At 39.6% G+C, this 26243-nt stretch overlaps 1 protein-coding gene across 1 annotated transcript in view; it reads right to left on the bottom strand.

The window, feature by feature from the left end:
* CR1 (complement C3b/C4b receptor 1 (Knops blood group)) overlaps nucleotides 1–26243 on the bottom strand; it is a 92745-nt gene that overhangs the window by 1700 nt on the left and 64802 nt on the right. The window contains exons 38-52 of the mRNA XM_023758999.1: nucleotides 25319–25546; nucleotides 22713–22892; nucleotides 22015–22114; nucleotides 19181–19266; nucleotides 15349–15747; nucleotides 13412–13588; nucleotides 13223–13325; nucleotides 11931–12016; nucleotides 9510–9737; nucleotides 8410–8586; nucleotides 5497–5688; nucleotides 3387–3410; nucleotides 2101–2176; nucleotides 1236–1383; nucleotides 973–1023 (exon numbers count right to left, since the gene is read on the bottom strand). Coding sequence (XP_023614767.1) covers nucleotides 973–1023; nucleotides 1236–1383; nucleotides 2101–2176; nucleotides 3387–3410; nucleotides 5497–5688; nucleotides 8410–8586; nucleotides 9510–9737; nucleotides 11931–12016; nucleotides 13223–13325; nucleotides 13412–13588; nucleotides 15349–15747; nucleotides 19181–19266; nucleotides 22015–22114; nucleotides 22713–22892; nucleotides 25319–25546 — 2255 coding nt within the window. The remainder of the gene's footprint in view (nucleotides 1–972; nucleotides 1024–1235; nucleotides 1384–2100; nucleotides 2177–3386; nucleotides 3411–5496; nucleotides 5689–8409; nucleotides 8587–9509; nucleotides 9738–11930; nucleotides 12017–13222; nucleotides 13326–13411; nucleotides 13589–15348; nucleotides 15748–19180; nucleotides 19267–22014; nucleotides 22115–22712; nucleotides 22893–25318; nucleotides 25547–26243) is intronic.

Here is a 26243-nt window from a genome sequence, read left to right as displayed (position 1 = left end):
GGGAATCTGGGGGAGCTTCTTGGGTCAGTGAATTCAGACCTGGGTTCATGCAACTTAGATGGGAAGGAAGGTGGCAAAGTGTTTTAGGCAGGTAACCTGGCAACAATAGGGTAAATCAAATGATATTTTAAGCAGTCTTCTGGAACATTTTTAAATAAAATTTTTATAAAGACAAGTATTGCCCTCATGGTCTGGTTATTCAGTCTGTTTATATTTGGTGGTAGCATGGCTGGCTATGAATCAGTTTTGCATAATTTTTCCATCGAAGTCCCCTGATAATAGAAGAAAACAAATGCGTCCCCCCTGCCCAGCCATGTATTAGTGCTAATTGGCAGGGGAGAAAAAGATGAGAAAAATAGCTTAATTATATACATTTTAGTTTTGAAAGGAGGTAGTCAGTAGCTTTCATTTTGAAATTTAGGGCATCTCTTGTCTTAGGTTTTTGATATCTTTGTAAGTTTTCTGACGGCTCCCAGGTACCAAGAGGTTACCTGTTCGATTCTCAGTCAGGGTACATGCTCAGGGGAAGGAGTTGAACACAGGGGGAGATGGGCGCATACACAGTGCAGTCAGGGTGATGTAGAAAAGGTGCTTGCCTGTCAGTCTAGCTTGAGGAACAGTGGATTGGCTGGAGGGTAGACACAATGCAAACTCAGGAAAATTTGGGAATACATGATCCCAGGACAAAGCGTTCCCTCTCTCTTGTTCTGGTCTGGTGCTGTGGCACTCTCGCTTCATGGCCTGCACCTGCCCCGTGCGCTCGCCTGTTCTGTCTCCATAGCCATGTGGCCCTAGAAGCCGCGTGGCCCATGGCCATGTGGACCCCACATGCGGATGCTGGACTGGCCTGTGCTTTACTATGGGGTGGAGACTGGCATCCCTAATTCTAGCCCTGCTGAAGGTAAGCTCGGACCTCTTCCATGGTGGGACTGACATAGATGGGGTCGTGGAAGGGAACCCCCTTAACTTTACCTCATCAGTAAAATTCTTTCCCCCAGGGCACCCCAAGAACTCCACATCCACCTATAACAAATGCAGAATAATACAGGAATGCTTAGGAAAACAGTGCCTGTGCACAGCACTGCCGGAGTCCTCACCCCAAGTCACTGGAAACAATTATCCAAGATAGACACCACCAGCAGTGTATCCAGCTCCTGAAGTACTTTCCAACGCCTTTGGTGTTAGTGATCTACCAGGTACAATAGCACATTTAAATCCTGTTTCCATTTCGATACTTGGGTTGTTGAAAGCATTTTGATTTCAATTTGTGTTCGGTACCTGTCATGTTCCTCACTTGTTTGCAGACTTTGCGCATGATCACAGCTGTCTTCTTGGGGATGTAAATGGATATTGACTTCCTTAGATTTTGCATCTGTATTACTGCTAATTGGCAGGGGAGAAAAAGAAGAGAAAAATAACTAAATTATATACATTTTTGTTTTGAAAGGAGGTAATCAATAACTTTCATTTGGACATTTAGGGCATACTTTGTCTCAGGTTTCTGATATCTTTGTAGGCATCTAGAAAGAAAAATGTAACCAAGTCACACTTTTCAAAACTGAGTAAAAACTTGGATTAGAAAATAATACTAAAACCATTCTATAGGTTGTGTCGGAACTCTAACCTGCTTATAGACAAGTGCCCATGCCTTAGGACAACACATTTCCCTATTCCAAAGTTATATCGATTGGTAAATACTGGTACAACAGGATTGTGACATTTAAATGGCTTTGCGCTGCAATCTTACACAAGGCTTCCTTTCACCGCCATAGTGAAGATATACGTTCTATATTTTGTACAATACCTATAGTATGGAAAGTAGCAGTTGTCATGAAGGTACATAAGAACTGATAGTAAAAGAAGTATTTAATTACTTTTAAATATCAGTAAGAATAGTTATGTATAAATAACAATAGCTAACATTTTGTGACATTCATTATAAGAGAGGCACTGTGTTGCGGTAGGAACGACTATTATCTTATTTTTCTGGCAAGGAAAATGAACTTTAGAGAGACTAAGTACCTTGCCCAGGGAGCAAAGCTAGTGAGTGAGTATGAGCATATAGGTCTTAGTGATTGCAAAGCCCATGGCTGGACTGACCGTTTTTTGCGCTTGAGAATCATCCAACAGGAAACAATGATGGGTATAATAAAGATGACCACACTGGAGGATATGCCTAGGCAGAAAAACAAGGTAATTAAGTGCATGCAAAATACAACCCATAGCTGTTCATCTCTATCTTCATATCTAGTCTCTCTAGAGCAGAGGTTCTCAACCTGTGGGTCGAGACCCCTTTGGCGGTCGAACGACCCTTTCACAGGGGTCGCCGAAGACCATCCTGCATATCAGATATTTACATTACGATTCATAACAGTAGCAACATTACAGTTATGAAATAGCAACAAAAATAATTTTATGGTTGGGGTCACAACATGATGAACTGCTTTTCAAGGGCCAGAAGGTTGAGAACCACTGCTCTAGAGGTTGCCAATGATTTTTTAAAAATGTAGCTAAATTCTGGTTTAAAAAACACCAACACTGGCTTACCTTGAAGATTTCCCCTTTGGCTGGCATTTCTCAGTGGTTAGAGCGCAGCCCGTGTACCAAAGGGTCATGGGTTTGATTCCTGGTCAAGGGCACCTACCTGGGTTGCAGGTTCGATCCCTGCCTTGGTTGGGGTGAGTCTCCTCCCCCACCCCCAACTCTCTCTCTTTAAAAATCAATCGGAAAAAATATCCTCTGGTGAGGATTAACAACAGTAACAAAAAGATCTCCCCTCTGCGTCTTGTTTAATCCAGCTCGTTACTGTCACTTCTATAGGGTTAAGGGTAAGGAGTGAGCAGAGCCATTTTGTAACCTGTAGTCCAACAGCAGCCTTTTAACAACATGTGACAACAGCGCTGAGACTCCTGGGTTCCACCTCTCAGGCCCTGCGCATCTCTTGTGTGAGGCACAGGAGCTATTCTATGCAACAAACTGCCAATTCCCTCTGAAGCCGACTCTCTCATAACACTATTCCTCTTACATACTCAGATCCCAGAAACGGGCTTAGTGGTCTCTGTGGCTTCCAGTTTGGGCAAGTGAGCATGACTACTGCCCTGAAGAATATTCCCAGGTTGTATTCTCCAGCTACAATAAAATAAGATGAAGGACTGGTCATCTTTAATGGTTCAAAGACAATGCAGAGCCTCTGATGGAGGACACTCTATAGGCAGATGAGGATACCAGTTTCGCCACACCGTGGCCTGAGTCTATCACTGTCTCCTTTCTAAATGAAATCGCAATGTAAGATATTTTGACCTCTCTTTTTACATTTCATTCATTATAAGTGGATACTTACTGTTAAAGATGCTGCAGTTTCTCAGCAAACCCTTTATAAAACTTACCAATAATGCGAGCATTACGTCGGCCTAAAAGGAAGACAAAGGTCACAAATGCATCAGTCAAGCCCTCAACATGATTGAACAGGAGCCCTCAGCCAATGACAATTTGGCCTAATTTTTATCATTGCACAGTCCAATTTTGTTCTAATTTAAAAAACCATTGGCTTTACTGAGACAATCTCATTTTATCTTCAGTATTCAGTGGTCTGTTTCCTTTCTTTTTAACTTACCATTTTATCAAAAAGTTAATAGAACTACAGCAAAGAATGTATAAAACAGAACAAAAGAAAAATATCACACATAATTCTACCACCAGAAAATGCTTTGCTACATTCCCTTCTAGAACATGTTCCCATACATGTAGGTTTTTACATATTTATAGCACCTCTTTACCTACCTAACCTTTGAACAGTGGAATTAAGCTCTCAATCAATATATGTTAATTTTTACCACCACAACTACCACTATTGCTACTGGTATGATAATACTATTAACTCTTCATTATATTTGTCCCATATTTCTCATCTGTCTACTGCTTTCTTACTTTCCAAAATACCCACATAAGCTGTAAGTCAAATTTGTTGCTCTTTAATGATTTTCTCTGTCATATCAAAAAGTTCAAAGAATTTAAGTCTTCTTCCAGAGGTTTGATAAATAAATATAATTTACGTTAGCTTTTATATTGACTTTAAAAACTTTAACTCTTTAATACTTCTGGTACTTTTTGTAAGATAAAAAGAAAAGTCCTAAATTTGTTTCAATCTACCTATGTTATTTGATCATCTTTACCATCTCTGTTATATTTCATCTGTAAGATACTTTTACTTTTATTTATAATAACTTTTATTTCATTAATATCTATTCTGTTTCATTTACAAAAATGAGTCAATTTTGTGCTACTTTAAAGTGATTTGTGTATTGTGGCTTTATATTTCTTTTAATGTCTGGTAGGGTAGTCCTCCATTATGAGAATTTTCCATCTTTCATGGCCACATCTTCGAACCCTCTATAGCAGCGGTTCTCAACCTGTGGGTCGCGACCCCTTTAGGGTTCGAATGACCCTTTTACAGGGGTTGCCTAAGACCATCGGAAAACACATATATAATTACATATTTTTTTGTGATTAATCACTATGCTTTAATTATGTTCAATTTGTAACAATGAAAATACATCCTGCATATCACATATTTACATTACGATTCATAACAGTAGCAAAATTACAGTTATGAAGTAGCAACGAAAATAATTTTATGGCTGGGGGTCACCACAACATGAAGAACTGTATTATAGGGTCACGGCATTAGGAAGGTTGAGAACCACTGCTGTAAAGGCATTCATTCAGCCAGATAGCTTTTTGCCAAAGTGAAAATAATTTGATATTCAGGAGGTTACAAGTTTATAATTTGGAAATATCATTTATAAGTCAGATTAACTAGCAATTCAAGGGATTAACTATAAAAACATCTTGAACAATCTTGGTCATCACTGCTTCAAATAAGAATCATAAGAATGGGTGAGGGAGGCCTAGCACTAACTTAGATTAAGGAAAGTTATTCATTGTTAATTTTGCTCATCAGCTCCTTGATGTGTACAAGTTCAAGGTTTAGAATTTTCTATCTAATTGCCAATACAGCTCAATGACACCTGATTTCTAAATCTGCTGATGTAGTTTTACCAGTTTAGAATCCTGTGGCCTACAGCAGTGAGGGCGACAGAACAGCTGGTCTCAGCAACTTGGAAGGTGCTTCCTGACTCATGCTGAAATTCTTGAAGGCCTGCTCTATCTCTGAGGGGCTTGACTTTTAAGGCCCCGGGCTATAACTAAATCATTACTGTGGGATGCAGGCAACAATAGAGTGATGCAGACAAAAAAGGTTCAGTGAGGTCCCCAAGGAGAGATGAATGGGTTGAGAACTGTGGAGAGAGCAAGGCTTGCTTGGCTCTCTTTGCTAAGGGCTTTTGGAGAAGAATTAGGAGCTCCTCTTGCACTCCTTAGCACTACCACGTTCGATGCTGTAACAATCACACCACATTTGATGACAGTACGGATGAATGAATGAACAGTGCATGACTGGGGAGGACCTGCATTCCTTGTACCTGCTCTTGCACTTACCAGATGTACTAGTACATGTGGCCAGAGGAGGGTCCCATGTGTTATCTGCCTGGCACTGGCTCCGGGGACTGCCTTCCAGAGTATATCCATCTTTACACTCCAAGGTTACAGTATCTCCAAATCGAAATTCTTGCCTCATGTCCAACTCCTTCCAGATTCCATTCGTAAACTTTGGGAGGCTGCATTTTACCTCTGAAATTAGAAAATTGGAAGGAAATTGATATTTTATTGAGAACTTTAGTTGTAACTACCATAATGGAAATACCTATGACCCCCCAAATCTATTTCCCTTCAGCAAAGATGGGTCATGTTTTCAATCAAGAAAAATTGATAGCTCCTCCCTAAACATCATATGATTTAAGATAAACATTGTATGATTTAAGATTCTCAAACTTTATTTTCCTAGGAATATGGAATGTACTGTAATCCACTTTTAATTGTAAACAAATCTGAAACTGGAAAGCTGTGGAAAGATGAGGAGTTAGGATTAGCATAATCTAGCCTAGATCCACTTGGGTCATACCACAGGAAATAGGAAGATCACATTAACTGTCTCTGGGAATACAACAAATACTGCTTTTTGCCTCTCGATTAAATGCCTGTTTCTGGCTCATTTCTACATATAGAACAAAGACATTAGTAAATCATGATTCTGAATTTGAAATATCAATTTTCAACTTAACTTATCTCACTTAGCTCAACCTTACTTTGCTGTCTTTCTCTGCCCAGCCACAACTTCTTCGATTTAAGCAAAGCCTATTTTTCAGTTGTAAAAGTCTAATTTCCTTTGTAAAACCCTATCAGGTAAAGTGCTAATTCTCTCAGTATGGTCTGTGGTCTTTCTACACCAGAATATTCTAGTGGGTTTGTTAAAAATAGACCTCTGGACCCCAACTCAAAATGTCAGAATCAAAGTTCTTGGGGATGTAGATTAAGAAACTTTTTTAAATAAGATTCCTGGCTAATTTTGTTAAGGCTAAAAATAGGGAATGAATAAGACATGTTTGAAGAGAATAGTTATTAAGACAAAAACAATTTTATATAAATGAAAAGAAAGCAGCTACTAGGAGAATGGGATACAATTCTTTTATTTTCAGGAAAACTATTCCAGAGTCCTAATCTGAATAGTTAATCCTGGAACGATTCCCTAAATCTTCATACTTCTATGTAACTACTAGAGGCCCAGCACACGAAATCGTGTGTGAATATTTTGCTGCTGCTTGCTGCTGCTCGCCACCCTGCCCGCCACCCTCATGGGCTGGGAGGTAGAGGGACCCAAAGGTGGTCAATGCACCTCATGGCGACTGGTTGAGGGGTCATTCTGGTCGGTAAGCTTATGGTCCCTGGCCTTTTATTATATAGGAAAGCAAAGAGGAGCCCTGGCTGGTGTGGCTCAGCTGGTTGGGCGTCATCCCATGCACTGACAGGGCACATGCCCGGGTTGCAGGCTCAATCCACGGTAGGAAGCATGCAGGACACAGTTGATTGATTGATGTTTGGCTCTCACATGGATGATTCTTGCTCTTTCCCTCTTCTTTCCTCTCTGTCTGAAAATCGATTTTAAAAATATTTTTTTTAAAAAAGGAGGGGTGAGCTTTTGGTTTCTGCGGAGCCACAGGGACTCTGTAAGTGCCATCCATTCTGGCAAATAACCAAAACAGAGTCACTTGCCATCATTGTGTTGGCCCACTTCTTCTCTGTCTCTGAAATTGAGGGGCAGGAGGCCAAGCCGGATTTCTGAGACTTTTAGGTCAGGGAGGGCCATAAAGTCCTGTAACCACAGCAGCCATAAGACTAACTAATTCTTAACATTACATAGTATTTGAAAAAATGAAAGCATAGAAGAGAAACAAGCAAAGCAAAAAGCTTAACTTATAGTTTTGAAAAGTCAAAAAGCCACATTTAAAAGGAGTCAAGATAAAGTGCAGAGTTAGAAAGCAGGGGGTGAGCTGGGGTCCAGTCCTAGCACCATCCTCCTGCGCTGAGGATCATAGGCTAGTCACTGGATCTCTCTACACCTCAATTTCCTCCTCAGTAAGACAGCAAGAATAATTATCTCACCTCATCAGATTCTTCAGGAGACTAACACACATCGCTTTTGTAAAGATCTCAGTAGCAGGCCTAGTCATAGAATATGAATTTTAATTCCACATTTTGTAGCTTTTTAGAATATTGCCGAGTAAGGTTTTAAAGTCATATTTCATTTTTGCAAACGTAGACAGAATAACAAAAATCATTCCTGGGACTTGGTGCAGGAAAGAGGCAATAAACTCTTTACCTTTGGACTTGGAAGTTATAGTGAGACTCCACACCTAGTAATTCAGAACTAACTGCTCCGACCTTACTTCTACAGTCCTCACAACAAAGTGCTTCTGGTCTCTTATTGACCTTCTAAGGCAGCGGTTTTCAACCTGTGGGTCGCGACCCCTTTGGCGGTCGAACGACCCTTTCACAGGGGTCGCCGAAGACCATCCTGCATATCAGATATTTACATTACGATTCATAACAGTAGCAACATTACAGTTATGAAGTAGCAACGAAAATAATTTTATGGTTGGGTCACAACATGAGGAACTGTATTTAAAGGGCTAGAAGGTTGAGAACCACTATTCTAAGGGTATTTGTGAGGACCATCTGTGATCCTTTAAAGCTGAAATAGTTTATTAGTAAAAGGCCTGGAAAGCATTTTAAACTCGTGGTTGATGTCTATTCCATCACTGACAATTCCCTCTGTTCTTCCTACTTATTTGGTAGAGGTAAGGATATTTGTGCAGCCTCTCTTCCTACTGTTTGTTCTGCTTTTCGTCTCCTCTATTGATACTCATTTCATCATTCTCTCAGAGAAGATCTCCATCAGCCTTATTAGCCTCATGCAGAAAGTGTCCATAAAAGCCCAGCAAGAATAGAAGGTACCTTTGCAATAATGGTAGACTTGGCTCCAGGTTCCCTCATGTGTACAGAAAATGAAGCCTTTTCCCACCAACAGGTAGCCTGGGTCACAGGTGTAGTTGACGATCATCCCAGGAAGATATGGAGATACATGTCCTCCAGTGTGACGCCCATTGTGCACCTTGGGCGGAGGTGGGCATGCTAAGATCAAGAAAAGACTTTCAGTTAAACATAGAAGTATGAACACGCCAACACATCAAATAATATTTCTGACTCTTAGAACCACATAAGACCTAGGCAGGCAGGACTCAAGGCACTAAATGTTTGCGGGTCAGTGGGAGGACTAATTCTCTAAACCCAGACCTCTCAGCCTTTAAACAGGATCATGTAGTATGTCCTTTACCTGCCGACTCCACCAGATAGAAATACCACTGGCATCTACAAATCACCCAGTCAATGCTACCTGTCCTCTCTGGAGGACGGAGCTTGTGTGGCCAGTCACAGCCACAAAGGAGCTTCTGGTTGCCAGGTACTGTCACTTAAAGCTAGAAATATATGGGAAAGGATTGAGCTACGGAGGCCAAAAGCACAACCACCTGCTTCACTTCTCCAGGGCATCCTGAGTTCCTTTTGCTAAAGATGAGAAGAAGCATCAACAAAATACAGTCATGGGCTGAGCAGAACTCTTAGAAGTAACAACAGGAGCACAAATGGCTACATCAGGACTTGCCTAATTACTTCTAGAGCATTACCAATTTTGAAGTAAATTACTCTTACGTAGCATAAAAGCAGCTAGTAATAGAGATGGCATAACCAAATATTTTCACTGGTTTTAAAATATTCTCTATAAACTTTGGGCCTCACTGATTCTCTCCACTCTCTTCTGCCTCCTCTCCTCACTATCCTACGTTCCTCACCCCAGTGGGCAGGGTCATCAGAACACCACCGGTTGGGGCACAGTGCGGCACCTCTAGAACCATCTGTTATCCTCCTGGCAGGTACTTCTGTGTCTGATGTTCATGACAAAGTGATATTCAGAGGAACAGACACTGTCACGATAGAAATATGGAGGTTCTTGGCCAGACGCACTGACCCATATGGGAGGTGGGGAAATGTGTACTGACCAGCAGGACCAGAAAGTTCACAGCGAGGGGCAGGGCCGCTCCAGAGCCCGTTCCCTTGACTGTCACTTGTGCAGCGGATGGTGCGCTCCCCAATGAGACTGAAGGTCATCCCTCTGTTTGGGTGGGAGTCGCATGTATAAGATATTTCTGTTCCATAGGGAATGATTCTCAGAGAAGTTCCTGTGTGGTTTCCATTAAGGATAGCTGGAGGATTTGTACAAAAGATTTCTAGAAAGAAGACAAGTGCGTTAGGTTCCAGTAGAGTTTCAATCAAATGATTATACAATATTGGTATCCTGGGACTGTGTTATAAACACATTCTGTTTTGAAAAAATTTTTTTAATTGATTTCAGAGAGGAAGGGGGGGGGAGAGAGATGGAAACATCAATGATGAGAATCATTGATCCGCTGCCTCCTGCACGCCCCCTATTGGGAATTGAGCCCATAACCTGGGCATGTGCCCTGACTGGGAATCCAACTGTGACCTCCTGGTTCATAGGTCGATGCTCAACCACTGAGCCACACCAGCCAGGTATAAACACATTTCTTTCTATGATAATATAACTAAGGTGCATGCAATTTATATATGTAGAACATTTTTAGAGAAGAAACTGAGGAAGGTGAGACATAGCTTGCAGTTTATTGCAAACATCCAAAAGACCCTCTGGACAGCTAAGATTTTAACCAATTTGAAAGGTAATTAATTTGTTTTTTTCTTCAGCAACCATTTGATGTCCTACTTTATGTCAGACGTAGTAAGAGTCCTGGGCTGACAATGCAATACAAGATAAACAAGGTTTTGGCTCTCAGATGTCTGAAGTTCCAGGGAAATCTCTGTGAAATTTGTGAAATGTGGACTATCATTTGCAGCCGATGTAAATGTTTCTAGATGACTGAGACCATTATCATCAGTGCCCACGTCAAATACACCGTAATGCCATCAGAACGCATTGATTCCTACAGTCAGACGAAAAGGCACCGGGTAGCCTTTTCTTTCTTCTTCTTTCACTTTTTTCTTTCTTCCAAGATATCAGCTGTCATTTTTTTCCGGCTGTTAGTGTATCTATTTTTAGCAATTCCCTCCCTAAAACTAATTTGATGCTTCTAAACTGATATAAATTGGGGAAGAGATACCCAAGCTTATCAGAATTGTATGTATACTAGTAAACAAGTGAAGGCTTTAGTACATCAAAGAATAATTGATTTGTTTGTGTTTATCCAAAGTTTAATTATAAATTTATTTTCAGTTTTATGTGTGTTGGGAAGGTTGAGTTTGATGAGTATCTGACTTTTATACATATGGAATGTTCTCATAAAGTTCCACCATAATCACATAAGATGAACAAATAGATTTCTTGCAAGGTAGTTTATCAAAATCCAAATTAAAAATGAATATTTTTCAATCATCAAAAAATGGTATTTTTAAAAAATCTTTCTTTGCTTTAGTTAACAGAGTAGGCTAAATCAGTTATGTCTTGGTGAATAAAACACTTTTATCTATTTATCAGTTTCTGAATCTTCAGCATGTTTTATTTAAGCAAGTGATTTGAAAATTCAGGGCACCTCATCTCATTTCAAATATTAACTCACCTCCCTGTACCATACAAATTTATCATATAACACTGTTTTTTTTTAAATTTATAACACATGAATTTTAACATATTTTATGCATTCAATTTTTATGTTTATTTATTTATTTTCTTGTTCGTGGGCAACCTCCCTAAGTAGAAAATGAACTCCATGCCCGGCCGGTGTTGCTCAGTGGTTCATCATGGACCCATGAAGCAGGAGGTCAGGTTTCGATCCACGTCAGGGTACAAGTTTGGGTTGTGGGTTTGATCCCAAGTAGGGGATGTGCAGGAGGCAGCCGATCAGTGATTCTCTTTCATCATTGATGTTTCTCTCTCTCTCTCTCTCTCTCTCTCTCTCTCTCTCTCTCTCTTTCTCTCTCTCCCATCCTCTCTGAACGCAATAAAAAAGTGAACTCCACGAGAACAGGGATATGTCTTCCCTATTCATTACTCTCCCCACATGGAAAGTCCTGACATGTGGCCCTTCCTCAGGACTAAATAACAGGATGGATGAATAGTTTAGATCAGTGAGGGGATAAAGGGACATATATATGTAAGAGAAACGAAAAAATAAATGAATAAATACATGTTGGCAGACCTTTGTGCCATCTGCTTTCTCCCTTCATATTCCCCACAAAATTCAGCACTGGCATTAACCTGGTGACTTATAGGTAGCAACATAAGCACAGTGTATAAGATCTACATGACCTGTTTTGAAATTCTTCCAACAAAACGTATTTTTGTAAGTAATTTGGTGAAAGATCCAGATGACAGGTGAGACCATGCGACACAGAACACTGGAAATAGAAAGGAGAGCTACCCAGGTTGCATACTTGTTCCTTCTACTCACGTTCACACACAGGGACACTGCGGCTCCAACGGCTTTTCATTCCGACCAAGACACAATGACTAACAGAGCTGCCTTTTAATCGGAACCTAAAGTTAAAAAGGGGGAGTAGCAAATAGATAAGCAACTCCCATCTCTTTCTTCCTCGCATCCCTGATAGATACTCAGGTTGCTCCCTTCCATCTAAATACCATTTGGCTCTTAGGTTGAGGCCCAGTTGAAAGTCTGTTTATTAGGGACCTGAATTCAGCAGTTGGCAGGAACTCAGAAGCCAAATTATGCTAAGAATCACTGTATCCTGTGATGGGCAAAGCCATCAGAGATGGTCCTATAGACATCATAGCTTAATGTCACTTCCAGAAGTCACTGAACACAGAGCTGGACCCCTCTTGAGCCCTGGACCCAAACCCCATCTCACAGACAGCTCTGTGACATCCCACTTATTCTCATCAGTGAATCACGGGGAAAAACAGCTCTCCATCTGGGCGAGCAAAGCAGAGAACATTTACAGAGATTCGACATTGTTCTTCTTGCCACTACATTTGTAATGGCCAGACAGAGGCTCACAGAAACACACTGAGCAAATGTTCAGGAACAAAAGGATGAGGCGAGGAGGCTTTGTCTCCCTGAAATGCCCAGATTATTGTTGAATCCTGTTGACTTTCTAAAACATGCTCACCATGACTGGGTAGTAGACTTTGTACACATTAAAGAGTCCTAGGAAACTGATAAAATTAACTGCTCAATCTTGTTACCTCCACAGTGAGTGTATATTACTTGGAGGCTACTGGTAGATGCATATAAACAGCTAATAATAGTAATCAAAACAATAACATTGGCCATATGGTCCCAATGTCAATGACATTACCAAAGGGAAGACATATAATTGGATTAAGAGCGCTTATCCACAAATTGTTACAAATTGTACTACTGATTGATTTGAAAGTTTCCTGAAAAAATCCTTGTCTGACTTATCACATTACAAATAATTTGTGTCTCATACATTAAACTTTTACTAGCAAAATTTTCATAAACTTCTACTTCCTGCCTCTAAACAGCTATTTATTCATATACTTCAAGTTACAAATGTGAATTCAAGGTCAGTTTTATTTATATTTTTACTCAACATTCAATGTCATGTTCCTTATCTCCTGGTAGTCCTGCTACTAAGTTCTACCACTTATATCAAAACTGCTCAGGCATGAATATCCCTGGGTGCTTCGCTTCCATAGGTCTGTTCCCCTTTTTGGGTTAACGCTTGAACCCAAGAGGGTCACTATCCCGGTCACACTCACCCCTCATCACAAACGAAGGACACTTGTGCTCCAAGCTCAAAGTTAAGTGGAAAGAGCACACGGCCATTAGGAAGTGGGTCCCGGAAGGCAGCACATGATTTCACTACAGAAAAATAAAGGAGGAGTAAGACCGCCATGTGAGGTGCAAAGACATTCATCTGCAGAAAGAATGAGAGTGAGTGTAGGCACCTGCGCATGTGGGGGCGGCCGGGCTCCAGTCTCCCTGGGGCGTACAGCGCAGAGAGGCGGCCCCTCGGAGGTCATAGCCGGGCTCACAGCTGTAGAGCACCTCCTGCCCAGGGGAAAAGCTGTCCTTGTCGCTGGGGCTGTGCTGGCCATGCAGGATTTCTGGAGGCCGCTGACAAACTGGGGGAAGAACAGGCACAGCGTTCCTGTCAGTTATGGGGGAATTTGCTACACCCTGCGCCTGCCAGGGAGCTTAAAAATCCTAATTACAGAGTACAGGACTGAAAAGAACAGTTTCACACCCACCTTTTACTGAGGAGCAAAGTAAGGGCACAGTTCAGAGCTGTGATTAAAACCAAAGGCTCTCTAACCCCTTGTCTGTGATTTTTTTTCTACTAAAATGTTCCCAAGACAACAAGCAGAATGGGTTTTTCTGCTTCCCAGGCCTGGCCATCCAATCCAGGCGAGTGCTGGAGGCTTGTTCCACTCTTACACTTCATAGGAGGCAGCCTTTCTGGCAGCAACAAAGGATACCTTTGCCCAAGTCTCAGCTAACAGACCCATCAGGCAGGCATCCCCCTTCATGCTTCCTCCCATCTCCTCTTTCAGAACCATTAGCCTCCTCTGGATCCCTATGTGCCAGCCCGGATTCTTCCCACGCCATGCTAAGCCAGGCATTTTAGAAAGGAAGACAACAGAAGTCATCGAGAGCAAAATCCCCTTAAACACACACCCACAAAAACTATACACTGTTTAAAGAGAGACCATACTAGTACAGGGATGGGCAAAAGTAGTTTTACAATTGTGAGTACAAGAAATACAAGTATCCATATATGTATTTTACATATATATATATACATATATACATATATACATATACATATATATACATATATACATACACACACACACACACACACACACACACACACACACACACACATATATATATATATTGATTTCAGAGAGGAAAGGAGAGGGAGAAAGAAAGTTAGAAACATCAATGATGAGAGAGAATCATCTATCAGCTGCCTCCTGCACGCCCCCCTACTGGGGATAGAATGCCCTTGACTGAAATTGAACCCGGACCCTTCAGTCTGTAGACCGAAGCTCTATCCACTGAGCTAAGCCAGCTAGGGCTTATTCTTGTAATATTATTTATTAATTACTGTCGTATTCACTTGTATTACAACTGTAAACCTACTTTTGCCCACCTCTGTCTTGCTTACTTGGAGCATATTTTGACTCAAATTTTGGCAATCTGTAACCACAGCCCAATTGGTAAATTTCAATCTGAACCATATAGAATTGAATACAAATTACATATACAGTATATTTGAATTTGAGCAAGTCATTTCCCCTATCAGAGCCTCCGAGTTTTCAGCAAGAACATGAGGGAGTTGACACAGAATGATTGAAGTCTAAGGTCTTTTGAAGCTGATGCTGTAATTTTGGTCCCTATTTGCCTCCTGACCTCTCCCCCCAGGAATAGATCTATGCCGTCGTCTCATCCATTATTGTTCACCATACATTTCACTAGGCTTTGCAATCAGAAAGGCTCCTGAATTCCAGGCCTTATAGTTTCCTAGCCCTGTGACCTGGGCAGTTATTTAACAGATCTAGGACTCAATTTTCTCCGTGGAAAATGGGGATAAAGATAGTTCCTACCTCTTATGCTTGCTCTAGTTATTAAATTAAACAACACATAAAATGCGTGTATAGATGAGACAGAAAATTATTACCATTTGACTATTATTATCACAGATGACAGATAGTAGAGATAGTATTGTTTAAAGTGTTTATGCCATTTTCATAGCCCTCGTATACGCACACACACTTGCATACACGCCCTTTCCTTAATTTCAGCAACTTCTATCATTTACATGTCTCTCTCCCCGCCCCCCCCCTCCCCTCAATAAGGTTTAGTGGATGAAACTTACCCCTGGAGCAGCTTGGCAGCTCAGGCACCCATGTATTGTTGGCTTGGCACTGCACAGTGTTGGACCCTTTCATAACAAAACCAGGCTGACATCTGAATCTCACCATGTCATTTAAAGAGAATAAACTCCTATTTCCTGATGCTCGAATCCCATTTTCAACTTCTGGAATTGTGCATTTATTAGCAGAAATACACCGAGGAGGAGGGCTGCTCCAAACACCAAGTTGACCATCTTTGCTGATACAATATAGAAATTGTTCTCCCATGAGGTCAAACAGCTTTTCTCCATTCGGCCCAGTGTGACATCGGTAAGTTACCAGTGTTGCATATTGGAAAACATTTCTATTGCTGCTGTAGAAGTCTCCGTTGAATATGGCTGGGGGTGGCTCACAAGATATCCCTGGGACAAGAAAGAGTATGGTAAACAACAGCTCAATTTTTAATTTTTAAGATAATTGCATAGTGTTATTCTGGGTTCTGAGCAAAACTGAGGGGAAGGTACAGAGATTTCTCATTTACTCTCAGCCCCTACACATGCATAGCTCCCCCTTTATCAGTAGCCCCCACCGAGTGGTATGTTTGTTCCAATTGATGAACCTAAATAGATACATCATAATCACCCAAAGCCCATAGTTTACTTTCAGATCACTTCTGATGTTCTATATTCTGTGGGTTTGGACAAGTATATAATGGTATGTATTGATTACTGTGGTATCATGCAGAAAACTTTTACTGTCCTAAAAATCCTCTGTGTTCTGCCTACTAATCCCACCCACCATTCCAACCTCTGGTGACCACAGTTTTCACTGTCTCTGTAGTTTTGCCTGTTCTATAATATTTTTTACAATGACTTTACTAAGAATTTAAATAACAAATAAAAATAATCAAATTATTTCCCAGAGTGTACCTAAATATTACTAAATAGCACTAAAAAACTATTATTTTCTTCTAATATTTGCTAATAATCAGACATGTTTACATAATTAAAATTTAGGTGTGTGACATTGATTCTATTTATAAGAATTGTTATTGTAAAAATATCCATGTATTATTATGGCTTACATATTTGTGATTTTAACTGGATAATCTATATGATTTTTATCATAGATTGTTATTAACTTATTGCTGGGCTATTGTTTTCTATTGGCTATTTAATAACATCTTTGCAGGTTAAATACACCACTTCTGGAACTACTCATCAAGAAGAGATTAAAATGGAGCATTTGAGACTTTGCTCCCCAGCATATGTCATCAAAGGAACTCTTATAAAGAATAAATTTTTAAAAAAAGAGGAGAGAGAGAGTGATGTCAGCATCTTGGTGGTGTGAGTTATTGCTTTTTTTCTCTCCTGTTTTATTTACAACTCACCGGTCATACATAACCAAACAAAAGTGCCTCTGCACGTTGTACCAGAATACTCAGGAGATTTCCACCCACCTGTCATTCAGAAGGTAAGTGGGTAGGACCTTGGAGTGGGCAGTGGATCTATCTGGTTCAGTGAACCTACCACAAACTGACTAGTAATAATTGCAAAACAATGAACCTGGAAAGTGCAAAACATGGTGGAGGAAGAATGTGTGGAGGTCCAGCCAGCCTCAAGGGACAATAAGACACTCCACTGAAGCAGGGTATAGATGAATTGGGAGGCAGAAAAGAGGAGTAGCTCAAGGACTCTTAGGACAACACCACAACATACTGGGCTTTCACTGGTGTTGACAGTAGTGACCTCCCTCATAGAGGAGTGGTAAGGCAATAGCTGTATTTATCGAGAGGGTATTTGGATAAAGCAGCCAGTGACTGATTGCCCAGCTGTGCAGGTCTCATGGATTTCTGAAGGTAACTTCTGTCTCTGGGTGTAGGGCAAGGAAAGGAACAGAGGCAGGCAAGAATGACAAAGGACATTAAAGGAACAGGCTCCCTGCTGTCACTTTGGAATTTCAGCAGAGGTCTGCCCTCCCAACCCTGGGATCCCCCTACTGGGCTGTGGGTAGTCACAAAGCCTCAAGTGTTAGCCACATTTTCCCACTCTGCCACCAGCTTTTTATACACCAGGTTTTTTTCTTTCTTTTTGTTTTTTTTCCCCTTTTTCCCATGCTCTCCAGTGCAGCCCAACAGCCCGGTCAGGTAAAGAGAAATTAAAAACATGAATTATAGTGCCTCCATTTGGAAAACGAAAGAATGATTTCTAATCATAGAATTGTACACCTGAAACCTATATAATTTTATTTACCAATGTCACCCCAATAAATTCAATTAAAAAGAGAAAATTGTTTTAAAAAAGAAAAAATTATATAAAATGTAAGGCATGAGAAATGAAATAATCATTGATTCAGGGGTAATAAAATGATAAAAGAGTATATGTCCTATTAGAAGATAATACTTTAAAAAATATTAGTATATGTGACTACACACACATTCATATATATATATCTCCAATATTGACTCAGTTAACTGTTTATTGACCTAAAAATACCATAGAAGTGGAAACATTTTTCATCAGAGATAACCCCCTACAAAACGTGTTAGGCCTAGAAAAAATTTTATGGCAAACGAATAATATCTTGCTAATTTATACTTTTTCAGAGAATTTCAAATTATGGGCAGGTTAAAGGAGGCACCTTGTATAACTTCTCATTCATTTCTGTGGATCTTTAAAAGCTAAAGTTAGTTTGTGTGTTTGTTTGTGTGTGTGTGAATACTTGTAAATACAATGAATACATTCATTGTAGGAATTTTACAAAATATGGACAAACAAAAATAAGAAAACAATAACGGTCCAAAAATAAATATCCTTAATTTAATGCATATCATTTCAGATATGTATGTATGCACATGCTGAATTTATATTTTATAGAATATCATACTTGTTAGCTGGATAACCTTTAGGCATGCCAGTAAATAGATAGAGTGTTTATTTCCGCTTGGATGAGGCATCTCAGTCTCTAATTTCATCTTACATCTTTCTTAAAATTGTATAATCATTTTTAATAAGCCTTGTTTCTTCTATTAGTTATTTTCAAACCATGCTGAACATTTAGATTCTTAACATTTCCCATGATTATAAATATAATTGCGTTGAATGTCTTTAGACCAAAATCATGGGAAAATTCCATGATTATGTTCTAGAAAATGGAATTGCTAGGTCAAAGGGTATTTGCATTACGGCTTTTGTATTTATTCCTCACTAGCCTTCCAGAAGTTTGTGCCCACTTTTACTGACATCAATTCTGCAGGTGATACTGATTCCTTAACAGCCTTAACACTCTCTCCATTTGTAATCCGTCTTCCATGTTCATCAAAGTTTTGGAGGTTCACTTTACAACATCCCATTGAATACAGAGTCAGCTAATCAGGAACAAATACAACTAGGGCTTGAGCATGGAGGAATTTGAAGGAGGAAGAAGGGCCAGAGCCTTGTTAAAAAGTGTAATTTTTTTCTTTAGTTGTTCAAAGTAAGAACAATAAGGAAGAGAGTCATGTATCTCTTTCCTGGGATTTTTGTGTGCTATTAAAAGGTGGCAGAGACAGGTTTAGTTTTCTCTAATGTCTTTTGAATTTACTCAAAGGAGAATGATCTTTTCTCGGGAAAGAGTTTACTATAAAAGTAGGAGAGTAGGACAGTTTGACCTGAGGTCAAGCCCACAGTTTCAGATAAATGACCTCTTAAAATTAAAAACAAAAAGCCAAACAGGAGAACCATGTAACAATTGACTCCAATTCTCAAGTATCTCAGAGACTAGTCTGTGCATGAAGGATTACATTTCTTCTTTGTAACTACAGGGTCAAATCAGGGTCAATTGGAGAGAACTATGGGGAAAAATATTTCCACTCACTTTCACAGACAGGTGCCTCCTTATCCCAAGTGACACTATTGCCTGAGAGGTTACAAGCAGCAGATGGGGAGCCAATGAGTCGATACCTAGAAACAAAATGAAAAATGATCATATCCTACACGTTTTCCACTTAAATCACCTTGAGAAAATAATGCCAAGAGGATTTCACAAATTATAGGACAAACTAACACATGGGAGACTGCAAAGAAGAAACCCCATTTCCACCTGCAAACCAGTTGTTTATTGCTAAGAACAAATATAAATTCCCACCTCTGTAATCCATCATTCCTAGTCCCTCAGAATTCAGTGCAATAACTGTGTTATTCATAATGGAGCATTTTTGAAGTTATCTGTAGGGAAACTGAGGTGTGTTTTTTTTAATCCATGTGTACTGTCAAGGCAATTAGGAACTCCTCACAGGCAGAAAATGTCTTAATGGAAATATGTGCAGCCTCTGGCCCTAGTCAAAAGACACTTAAGCTCAGGGTGCTCAAAAAATATATGTTGATTGAAGGAATGAATGATGGCTTTACCCTGAAGATTCAGTGAAGAGCCAGAAGAAGCAGTTAATTATTTTCATACTTTAATGGTGGAAAGCAGGGGTATTCATCCACTGTGCCATAAAACCATTCGAAATAGGTCACAAAGTTTGGAATATCACATCTTCTTTTTATTTATGTCCCTATACTGTTACTGCAAGAAATGTCACAAAGGATACTTGCTAAGATAGTCAAGTGTTCCAAAGTACAGCAGGACTAACCTAGATTAAGTGAAAGGTAAGGTGTCTAATTCAATGTCATATAACAGTGGGATCGTTTCTGGACCAGCTAAGAACTTTGCCTCTTGATTATGTAAGATACATGATCAGGGCAGTTAACCATTTGTAGCAGAAACTATTTCCAGTATCCACTTTTCTCTTCCTTATTAGTAACAGAATTCTGTGTTTATAACTGGCCAATGCCCATTTCTAATGATCATTTTAAAGATTAAGTTAATTCATGTTAATCACTTGGTAGACTGCTTGGGACAACTGCACTTAATAATCATCCATTATTGCTTTTCTATAGGTAATCTGCAATGGCTATTTAAATTTTCTCTTTGATCAAGATCCAAAACTTTGAATTTTAATTAATTTTTGCTTATGAGTTTCTAGTGTTATTGTACAATACTCACATAGAAGATATCAAAACACATCTAGTATGGGAATTTTTCTTTTTTTCAAGAAATATATCTCATTGGTATATGTTGTGGGTACTTGGTCATGTAAGACTATGCTTCTGCGACTTGGCTGAGTACAGATATTTTATAGCACAATTATTTTCCCTCAAAACACTAATTTCCACTAGAGTGTAGAAGAAACATTTGATGGCAATATACATTTTTTTCTGTTTATTTTAGCTCTGGAGAGTTGCATATTTTTTTTGATATCTGAATGTCATAAATTTTCTCCATAGAGGGTAAGGGCCTCTTATCATTTATTCTGCGTTTGTTCAGTAAGCCTTAGGATTCCAACAATCTAATCTCTTTCTTTCTGACCTGGAAAAGTATCTTCCATTCTGTGCTAATTGATAATTCACCAATTTTTGCTTTTTAAAATTTTTTCTCATGTTTCAATGTGTGTGAAAATGTGTGTGAATGTGTGTGTGTAATTTCCAGTGATGTCTTTCATTTATTCTGGAGAATTTAATTCAGTTTTCTCATGATCTATTTGGTTTCTTTTTCTTAGAATTCAATCTTTGATTATTGTTGCTTTTTTAGACTACTGTGTGTTTACTCATATATAAACTTTACTGATATCAGATTATTAAATCCTCATACTGTTTCAGAGGTTCTGTATTACAAACAGATATGAGAGATTTCTAATATCCTGTTTTAGAGTTCATTCCCTTACTTATTGGAGTACACTGATTTGTAGAGGAATATTTTCTCTGATTTCTGAAAGAAATGGCTCTTGTATTTTCAATTGCTCTAACTTCCTTCCCTTGTATTCATGGTGTTTTGTTTTGCTCATGAATGAAAGAGCTCTAGGCTTATTCACAATGGGAGGTGAGGAAGAACCGGTGAAGAGATTGTATGGAAATGTGTTAAAATCTCCAGGCTCAGACAAAGTGAGCAGGAGTAAATGTGGATTTATCCTAGTTTAAAATTGCTGGATCATAGGTACAATACATAGATTCTACTTGAGTAGGACAGGATGGGACCGACCACCAAAGGCAGTTTATGCAGAAAAATGTGATATATTTAGATACCTGTTTCCTCTAAATATATTGTGGCAACTAAAAATTAATATACTTTCTTTAATTGCTCTAAGTTGAGGCAATGGCTTCTAGCTCAGTTACTTGCCCAAAGAAAATTCAAGAGCAAAAATTACATTAGTGTCCCTACACTGTGTGCATTTGAATGCTTATGTTTCCCAGAACTGATATTATATATGATTTGCCCTCCCACCACCCTTTTTAGGGTCCTCCAACTCAGCTACAGTACTTACCAACCTCAGTTAAGGATATCTGCATGGTTCAACTAGACTTTATCCTTCTATTGATTTGGCAAGCTGGTCCTTTTTATCCAATGGCTATCTTACCAGGTTTCACGTGGACTACCTTCGGCTATACATGGTGCCCTCCCTGGTTTATCATGTAGATAGAGATTCATCTCTTTTTTAAGATTCCTTTGGTCATGTGCCCATGTTCAAGCTACCATCTCTGTTTAGAACTCCCATTGCTTACTTTTTAAAGTACAGGGGGCAGTCGTCTAGTTTGCCTCTCTGAGATTGGGACAGAGACTGACACTGCTGTTCTGGAACTCAAATTCCAAAGAGAGTGCTCCTAACTCACCCTTCATTACACGAATAATTAACTGTTGATCCAAAGTAAGTATCCGTGTTTATTTGCACCATGCCATTGGAAGGTTTGGGTGGAGATCCACATGATTTTCCTAGGAGAAAGCAGCAGAATTTGGGGGTAGGTGTAGAGTTAAATTTACATTTGATTTAAGATTCAGACTGGAGTGTAGCACACTTAGCCTATATATTTGTGATTTTCCCCACAGAATTGCCACTTTGAGGATACTCACCATACGACCTTAGAATCAAGTAGCTATAGGGCACCTCTTTTAAAGGACTACCTTGCATCTCTCAATAAAAACCATTCATGGCTAAAGAATGGTTTTCTCATCCCACCAACCTAAATCAAAGGCTTCATAATTTGAGACTTTCCTCCATCTTAGTTAGCTAAGCACAGTTCACTGGGACCCACATAATTTTCTTGGGTGTTCCTTTTTCATTCATTCATACCATCGAAGGTACCCTCCAGTGAATGGAACGTTTCCCTACAATTCCGTTAGTGTGAGTCTTTCCCAGGAAATGAATATCTGGTCAAGCTGCAGAAAGCCAGACCATAAAAAGGGATGACTTACAAGTCTACCCTCCATTTAAATATCTTAGATATCTCACCTTCAAAATCAAAACAAGTTAAATCAGATCCCATAGATGCTTTGACATACAGAACATAGTTCCCAGGATCGGGTTACTCACGTCTACAGACATCTTCCACATTTGACCAAACCAAATTTTCTAAGCAGGTGATAGAGAACATATTCTCAAAATACCCAGGGGAGCATTTGTAGCTCAAAGATGTCCCCACTGGAAACTCAGACTCATCAGTTATGGTTGTAGGCTTGGCAAACAGAAATGGTTCTGGAGCTTGACAGTAACCTGGAGATTAAAGCCACAGGAATATCAAGTGAGCAATGGGACTCCCACTCAACTCTTCTTTCTCTCCAATTAAGTTGATATATGAGCACATAAACAGAGACTTATTATATTGGCAAGTATTTTCTTCTTGAAGTTACCTTAGGATGGTGCTTTCCAACAACATCTACTCATCAAAAATTTTTCCACTTAGAGACTATTTACCTTTCTGAACTTTATCCTCTTATTTCACTGAAGCAAGACATTTAGTTAATGGTTTCACATGTCAGACCTCCTATCAGAATGCCTAGAGTTAACCTAGTTAATTCATATACTCATGTATTGGTGTTAATGTACCCTGTATAGCAAGACATATTTTACCATCTCTTTCCATTTATTCCTCCCTGCCTCTTTCCCAGAATGCTCATCATAAGCTGCCCCTCTGGCACTAAAGAGAAGTCACCACTATTAGTGGGTTGAATGATGTTTCCCCAAAGATACATCCATCCAGAATCTCAGAATGGGAACTCATTTGAAATAGGGGTATTTTCAGATATAATTACAGTAACGATAGTGAAATGAGATTATCCTATGTTACCAGGGTGGTCCTAAATTCAATGACTGGTGGTGTACTTAGAAAAGAAAGGGAGATTGGAAACACAGAGACAGAGCGGAATAGGCCATGTGAAGACAGGCAGGGATTAGGCAGGGGTGGGCAAACTTTTTGACTCGAGGGCCACAATGGGTTCTTAAACTGGACGGAGGGCCGGAACAAAAGCATGGATGGAGTGTTTGTGTGAACTAATATAAATTCAAAGTAAACATCATTACATAAAAGGGTACGGTCTTTTTTTTTTTAGAAAGGGAGATTGGAGACACAGAGACAGAGCGGAATAGGCCATGTGAAGACAGAGGCAGGGATTAGAGTGATGAGACCACAAACCAGGAGCCACTAGAAGCTGAAAGAAGTAAAACAGGATTCTCCTCTAGAGCCTTAGGAAGGATTGGGGCCCTGCCAACACCTTGATTTCAGATTTCTAGCCCCATTATCTATGTAAGAATAACTTTTATTATTTTAAGCCACCTGGTTTGTGGTAGTTTTTTATGCAGCCCTAGGAAACAAAAGACTATTCTTCTCATTCTGATGTTAAACCAGACACTTAAGGACAAGGACAAATAGATTAAGCCATTCAGCAGCATCCTGGCAGAAGCTATGTCTTCTTTATGAGAGGGTATATTGTGTGCTGCACGTTTGAAATAGAGTCTGAACTCAACTGTCTCTTCTTTGGAGGAGACTGATTCAGTTTGCCAGTTCAATGGGCCTGGCTGGGGTCTAGGCATCTGCATTTAAAGAAATACCATTAGATTCAGATAGAGAACATCCAATTGGAGGGTGAGAGAGAGCAAAGAAAGGTTAAATGCTTTTCATCACGTGACCATTTCTCATTGGATTGCTCTTCTCTCAGGGCTTCCCTGCAGGGAAAGTGGTATTCCAAGGCTGGCCATGCATGGAGTCTACTCCAGGTTTCATTCTTAGGAAGGCCTCAAGTCAGGCCTCAAGTACCAGGCCATCTTCTCCAGTTCTTAGGAATAGTCCCTTCCTTTTTGTACTATTTTCCTTGAGCTGATCTTTCCTTGCTTCTTCTCACTCCCAGAAGGAATGGAAGAGTTCAAGGAAAGATTAAGATGGGCCCCTAGGCGAGCTGACAAATGGGTGAACTTTGAGTTGAGGTCTTTAGATACAAAGGTATAGTGAGTTTATTTTGTTACTTAACCTATTCAGCATAAGACTAGCTAAAGCCTTAGCTAAATAATATCTATATTTCCAGTTTTATCCTTTGCATTCCCATGACCTTATAGAGGGTGCTTTATCAGTTATCCTGATATTGGTTAGTGTCATAGGCCAGTGGTTGGCAAACTCATTAGTCAACAGAGCCAAATATAAACAGTACAACGATTGAAATTTTTTTGAGAGCCAAATTTTTTAAACTTAAACTATATAGGGAGGTACACTGTTATTAACTTAATTAGGGTACTCCTAAGACTTAGGAAGAGCCACACTCAAGGGGCCAAAGAGTTGCATGTGGCTCACGAGCTGCAGTTTGCTGACCACTGGCATAGGCGATTGTTTTCCTGTCCTCTCAAATGAATATATTTTTCTTCCTGATTTACACAGGTGCTTACTGTCTTCCCTTTCCCTTTCTCCTCTTCCCCTACTCTCCTCACCACTTAACCAGCAAGATGAGTTATTAGCATCTTCCCTATTCAGTCCTATTCAGTCGTAGCTTGGCACTGCTGGAACCATCTGTTTCAGCGATGGCTTGTAATTTGACACTTCCACTTATGACAGTTAACCTCACAAGCAAACACTGTAATCTTATGATAGAAATATGAAAGTTCTGGTACAGATATGCTTAATCCACTTAGGGTAAACGCAGGTGGGTACTGACCAAGAGGAACAGAAAGTTCACAGCGAGGGGCAGGGCCGCTCCAGATCCCATTCCCTTGACTGTCACTGGTGCAGCGGATGGTGCTCTCCCCAATGAGACTGAAGGTCATCCCTCTGTCTGGGTGGGAGTCACATGTGTAAGATATTTCTGTTCCATAGGGAATGTCTCTGAGAGAAGTTCCTATGTGGTTCCCATTAAGGATAGCAGGGGGATCTGGACAAAAGATTTCTAGAAAGAAGACAAGAGCCAAAAGTTATATTATAATGTTTACATTTTTAAAAAAATATATTTTATTGATTTTTTACAGAGAGGAAGGGAGAGGGATAGAGAGTTAGAAACACCGATCAGCTGCCTCCTGCACATCTCCCACTGGGGATGTGCCCGCAACCCAGGTACATGCTCTTGACTGGAATCGAACCTGGGACCCTTCAGTCCGAAGGCCGTCGCTCAATCCACTGAGCCAAACCGGTTTCGGCTATAATGTTTACATTTTAATCTGACTTGATTCTACAGTTATGATGCTATGACTGCATTGCCAATTAAAGAACAATTAAGCTCTTAGGGAGCATATGGACTGCAAAATAAATATGTTATAAAGAGGACTAATTATCAGATCCTCTGCCAAGATGCAGCTAAATGACAAGACACCTAAATCAACATTTATTACAGAAGTCCAAAAGGGGTTTAGCATCCTTAACTCTTCAGAAAGTTAAGACTTCTGTAAAATTGAGAGATTATTCATTTAAAGTAAAAAAATCTTAACCACCTTAAAAAGAAAATCACCAATCTAATAAAAAATCATCCATTAATTTAACAAGCAAGTTTGTGAGCACTTACTATATATCAAGTACCATTTTAAGCAAAAAATAGACATCAAGGATTTTCATCCTAAAGAAATCTTTCAAAATATATTATATATTTACTA

The sequence above is a fragment of the Myotis lucifugus genome, unplaced genomic scaffold (genome assembly GCF_000147115.1).
Source record: "Myotis lucifugus unplaced genomic scaffold, Myoluc2.0 scaffold_145, whole genome shotgun sequence".
Lineage (NCBI taxonomy): Eukaryota > Metazoa > Chordata > Mammalia > Chiroptera > Vespertilionidae > Myotis > Myotis lucifugus.
This window is presented reverse-complemented; position numbering and strand designations above follow the sequence as displayed.